General features: G+C 55.0%; 1 protein-coding gene across 1 annotated transcript in view; it reads right to left on the bottom strand.

Annotated features, from left to right (window-relative positions):
* LOC137631542 (uncharacterized) overlaps positions 1–5,000 on the bottom strand; it is a 40,282-nt gene that overhangs the window by 31,243 nt on the left and 4,039 nt on the right. Inside the window, exon 2 of the mRNA XM_068363323.1 lies at positions 2,662–2,881. Coding sequence (XP_068219424.1) covers positions 2,662–2,881 — 220 coding nt within the window. The remainder of the gene's footprint in view (positions 1–2,661; positions 2,882–5,000) is intronic.

Raw genomic sequence — 5,000 nt, forward strand, 5'->3', positions numbered from 1 at the left:
AACAGCGTGAAGGGGGGAAAGGCATATACGTCCAGGTTGTCCCACTTGTGCTGGAAGGCGTCTTCTAGGGCTGCTCCTTCGTCTGGTACCGGGGAGCAATAGACCGGTAGCTTGGCGTTGAGCTTTGTTGCGAAGAGGTCCATCACCGGGGAGCCCCAGCATTGAAGGATGAGTCTGGCCACTTCTGGGTGTAGGGACCACTCCGTCCCTACTATCTGACCCATTCTGCTGAGGCCGTCGGCTAGCACGTTTCTTTTCCCGGGGATGAACCTTGCTAGAAGTATCACCTGGTGCTCGTCCGCCCAATGCAGGATGTTTATGGTGAGGTCGCACAGTTCCTTCGACTTCATGCCACCTTGCTTCTTTATGTAGGCTACCACCGTGGCGCTGTCGCACATTAGGGCCACGGTGTTTCCCTTCAACCGACTTGCAAAGTGCAGACATGCCTTCTGTACTGCTTTTAGCTCCAGGACGTTGATGTGGAGCTGCCTTTCGGTCTCCGACCAGGTACCGCTTGCTGTTTCCTCCCGCAGGTGGGCTCCCCACCCTAGGCTGGAGGCGTCTGTGAACAGGAGAAACTCGGGGGGACAGGACCCGAGGGGCATCCCCTTGAGGGAGTTCGACTGGCATCGCCACCATTTTAAGGTTGCTCTCGTGTCCGGAAGGACTGGAATCAACGCTTTCTGAGAGCCTGTCTGGGACCATAGAGCCTTGAGGTTCCATTGTACGGGTCTGAGCCGTATCTTCCCTTAGGGAACCAGTTTCTCTAATGAGACCAGGTGACCTATCAGCCTCTGCCAGTCTTTCGCCCTCCTGGGAAGCTCCGACAGGAACGGCTGAATGATATTGATGAGGTTCTGTATCCTGTCTTCCGAGGGGAAGGCCTTCCCCTGCACGGTGTCCAACGTCATACCCAAGTACCCCATTCTGTTGGATGGAGTTAGGTTCGATTTTTCCAGGTTGATAATGATTCCCAGACTCCTGCAGAATTGGAGGAGGTCCTTCCCTTGCTCTTCCAAGAGGGCCTTTGAGCTGGAAAGGAGCAACCAGTCGTCCAGGTATCTGATGAGGCGGATACCTCGTTCGTGAGCCCAAACTGAGACCGTCGCGAAGACCCTCGTGAACACTTGAGGGGCCGTCGACAGGCCAAAGCAGAGGGTCCTGAACTGCAGGATCTGGGAGCCCCATTTTACCCGGAGGAACTTCCGACTCGACGGGTGGACCGGAATCTGGAACTACGCGTCCTTGAGGTTGATCGTCATCATAAAATCCTTCTCCCTCAAGGACATAAGGACGGATTTTGGGGTGTCCATCTTGAAGTTCGTCTTCTTGACGAACTTGTTGAGGGCCGACAGGTCTATCACCGGTCTCCACCCCCCCGTTGCTTTCTCCACCAGGAACAGGCGGCTGTAGAAGCCTGGCCCTGGGAGAAGGACTTCTTCCATGGCTCCCTTCTCCAACATGGAGGAAACTTCTTTTTGCAGGGTGGCCCTTTTCAACGGGTCCCTGGGAGCCAACCATTCTGTCTGGGTGGCTGGAATAAGAGGGGGTGGATCCGCTATGAAGGGGACCCTGTAGCCTTCTTTCAGGACGGACACCGTCCAAGCATCCGCCCCATGCGTTTTCCATGCTTGCCAATGTGGTCTGAGGCATCCCCCAACCCGAGGCTTGGGCGGGAGTAGGGGGCCTCTCCCTCTACCTTCTCCTAGAGGGGCGGCCTGATCTGCCTCTCTTCGAGGCGGAGTAACCTGACCTGAAGGAGCTGGCAGAAGCTGGTGCTCCCCTGCGGGAGGGCTGTGGAGTTGCTGTCCAGGAGGAGGAGGGGGCGTCCCTCCTCGAAGAGCTGGGGGTGGCCTGAGGAGTCACGGCACTATCCGAGACTGATCTCCTGTAAGGAGGCCTCCTGGAGGATGTTTGTCTGGGGGCGTTGGTCTCTCTCCTCTTGGACACCTTCTCCATTAGCACTTCTAGCTCCTTCAACGGGAACAGCGACTCACCTCCTAGGGGTAGGCTACGAACCACTCGGGCCTCTCTGTCCGGGATTTTCCTTGACAACTTAGAAAGTACTGTGTCCCGTTTTCTAAGGACCCAGTTGGCCGTCAAGGAGAGTGCTTGATAAGCCATAAACTTGAGGGCTTTCCCCCCGGAGGTGAGAAGGTCCGTCAGGAGACCTTGTTGCTCAGGATCGTCGGGGTCTGTGGAGGCTCGTACGTTAACCAACGTGGAGGCCCACCAGTCCAGCCATGAGGAGACGTTCACAAGATCTCTTGACATCTCCTCCATCATGCCGGCTTCAGTGGGTGAGAAGGACACAGGGGCTGAAGCGGCCCTTTCGTCCGAGCCGCCTTGTCCCAGGATGTCCAAGGCTGGGTCCACCCTACAGGGACCTGGGCGCCGTCCTTCCGGGATATAAACCTTGCCCTGTGGTTTGAGACCTTGGAGGAGTTTGGAGGCACTCTGGGACTTGGGGGCCTCTGCACTGCTGGCCACCAAGTTGTCAATGTATTCTTGTCCCAGTACTAGGTCTGGGGCGAGAGGAAGGGCCAGGGAGGACTTCGGCAGGGCGTCACGGTGAGTGTATCTCAGGAGGCTCGACCTCCAGGCATTCACCTTAGGCACCGAGGGTTCTGGAATTCCATGGAGCCTTCTGATGAGACCTACCACCCTTCTGTAGGCGGAGTCCTCCGACGGGGAAGCCTCGCCTCCGTCAGCCGAGGCCTCGGCTTGGCGTGGGGGCGCCGTGCTTGGACGGTAGGCAGGGCGTTCTCCTCTCGGTTCCAGGGAGGATGACCTGTAACCGTAGGGCGCTCCGTACGCGGGTGGGTCTCGCCGTAGGGCGGGAGTCACCGGCTCGGGGAGGACCTTCGACTGCCCCAAGGCTCTGGAGGAGGAGGACACGGTCCCAGTGGGATGACCCGACCCCGGGACCCGGTCCTTCCTGCTCGACGACCGCCCCAGCTGGGCTGGTTCGGTCGGGCTGCCTTCTCGGAAGCGCGTTTCCCCCCGCTGGGCGGGGTGAACCGGAGGCCTCGAGGACTTGTGCCTAAGAGCGAGGTCCTTCCTGCGTGGCAGGTCGAGCGGTTCTAGGCTGTGCGTAGGCAGCGACAACCTAGAGGCTCGTTCACTGGACCGAGAGTCTGGAGAGCGGTGCCTTCTGGACTCTCCTGAAGGGACGTAGACCCATTCGCCGCCGGGAGAGACATCCCTCCTGTACTTACGGGAGTGAGAGCGGGGGCGCTTCCTGCTGTGCCGCGACCTCGACCTGGAGCGGGAAAGATCACTATCGGTCCGCTCTCTCTTCCGGTGTCGTTTCCCCCTGCGTTCTCCTCCGGAGGATGAATCTGCCTCCGAAGAGTCTGAGGGCGCCACGTTCCTCGCGTAACGACTGCTCGAGTGATGCGCGGGGAGGCTCTTCGCCGTCGATCGTCCGAGACAGGATGTTGAAGGAAGTCCTCGGGAACCGCTGTAGAGATCGAGGGCACTGTGTCTACTCTATCCCTGCTAGGAGGCCAGGGGCCCAGGGACACGTCCATCCTTAGCGGTGACCTCCCCGGAGTCTTCGGCAATTTCCACCCGAAGGCATCGCTACTCGGGCGGCGAACTCTAGCGTGGTTGTCCTCTGGAGGGGGAGAACCCGACGCACCGGCCCACGAGGGCAGGGGGGACTCAGAAATCGCAACACTGCCCCACACTGGGTCTTCTGAGGAAGCGTGATCCCCTGCCACGTGGCCCGATTCCCCCGAAGCACTAGCGGCCCTTCCGTTCTCTCCAGAGGGGCCAGCCCTTGGTTCTTCTCTCACACTGGGTTCACCGGGGAGAACACTATGGCTAACTATAACACTGGGGGCTTGATGCCCGCTCCTCTGCGAAGGAGACGGAGAGGCCGGTGCTTCGTCGGACCGATCACTGACCGACGGTAACGAGGATACGCCACTCACTTTCTTGGGGGAACGCTTAGACGACTTCTTCTTCTTGGTACTATACCGTACCCACTGTATGCCGTCCCAACTTACGCACTCCGGACACGTGTCCGAAGAGGAGCAAACTTTACCCCTGCACGTGGAACAAAGGGAATGAGGGTCCACTTCTGGCTTAGAGAGGAAAGCCCCACACGACTTTCCTGCTCTAGGACCAGGGCAACGACGCACATGCTCCATCGTTCGCACACGAAGAGCCAACACTATCGAGTTACAGGAACACTGGATATACGCAAGGGGAACGTACTGAGAACACTTAGCAAAAACGCACTACGCAGAAAAAACACAAGTCCCCACACTGGAAACACGTGGAATCACAACGCGCCAAAGGATCGAGAGTTAAGCGAGAGGGTGAGATGTTTCACATCTCACGACCAAGAACTTAATGAGGATGCTGACCCGGGAAGGCAGTGACCTGCCCTAATCCTGCCCGCAGGGCGAATCCTGGCGGCGGGGGTAGAAACTATATGGAGCGAGATAGGGGGATAACACGGGAAAATCTTGGTCGAGATTGAGAGGTCAAGTGACTCTCCTATAGAAAGTGGTTCTCGCTGAGTATATTGTGTCGGAACAAATATATGTATGTATATATATATATATATATATATATATATATATATATATATATATATATATATATATATGTATATATATATATATATATATATATATATATATATATGAATATATATATATATATATATATATATATATATATATATATATATATATATATATATATATATATATGCAAATCTCATTTAAAATCCATTATTGCCTGGTCATGCACTGGTTCTCTAGTTGAAGTCACTAACTAAAAACGTCAAATTCTAATAACCTCGTTTTACTTTTTCACTTTTCGTCAAATTCTTACACGTGTTAGAGAGAGAGAGAGAGAGAGAGAGAGAGAGAGAGAGAGAGAGAGAGAGACTTATCTCTACTTTAGGAATAACATTCAATCAGAATTTAATGGAAATAATGTAATGAATCACTGTAGGAAAATTTCACCCTCAATATTTGCAA

Source organism: Palaemon carinicauda, chromosome 3 (genome assembly GCF_036898095.1).
Source record: "Palaemon carinicauda isolate YSFRI2023 chromosome 3, ASM3689809v2, whole genome shotgun sequence".
In the NCBI taxonomy this organism is placed as follows: Eukaryota; Metazoa; Arthropoda; class Malacostraca; order Decapoda; family Palaemonidae; genus Palaemon; species Palaemon carinicauda.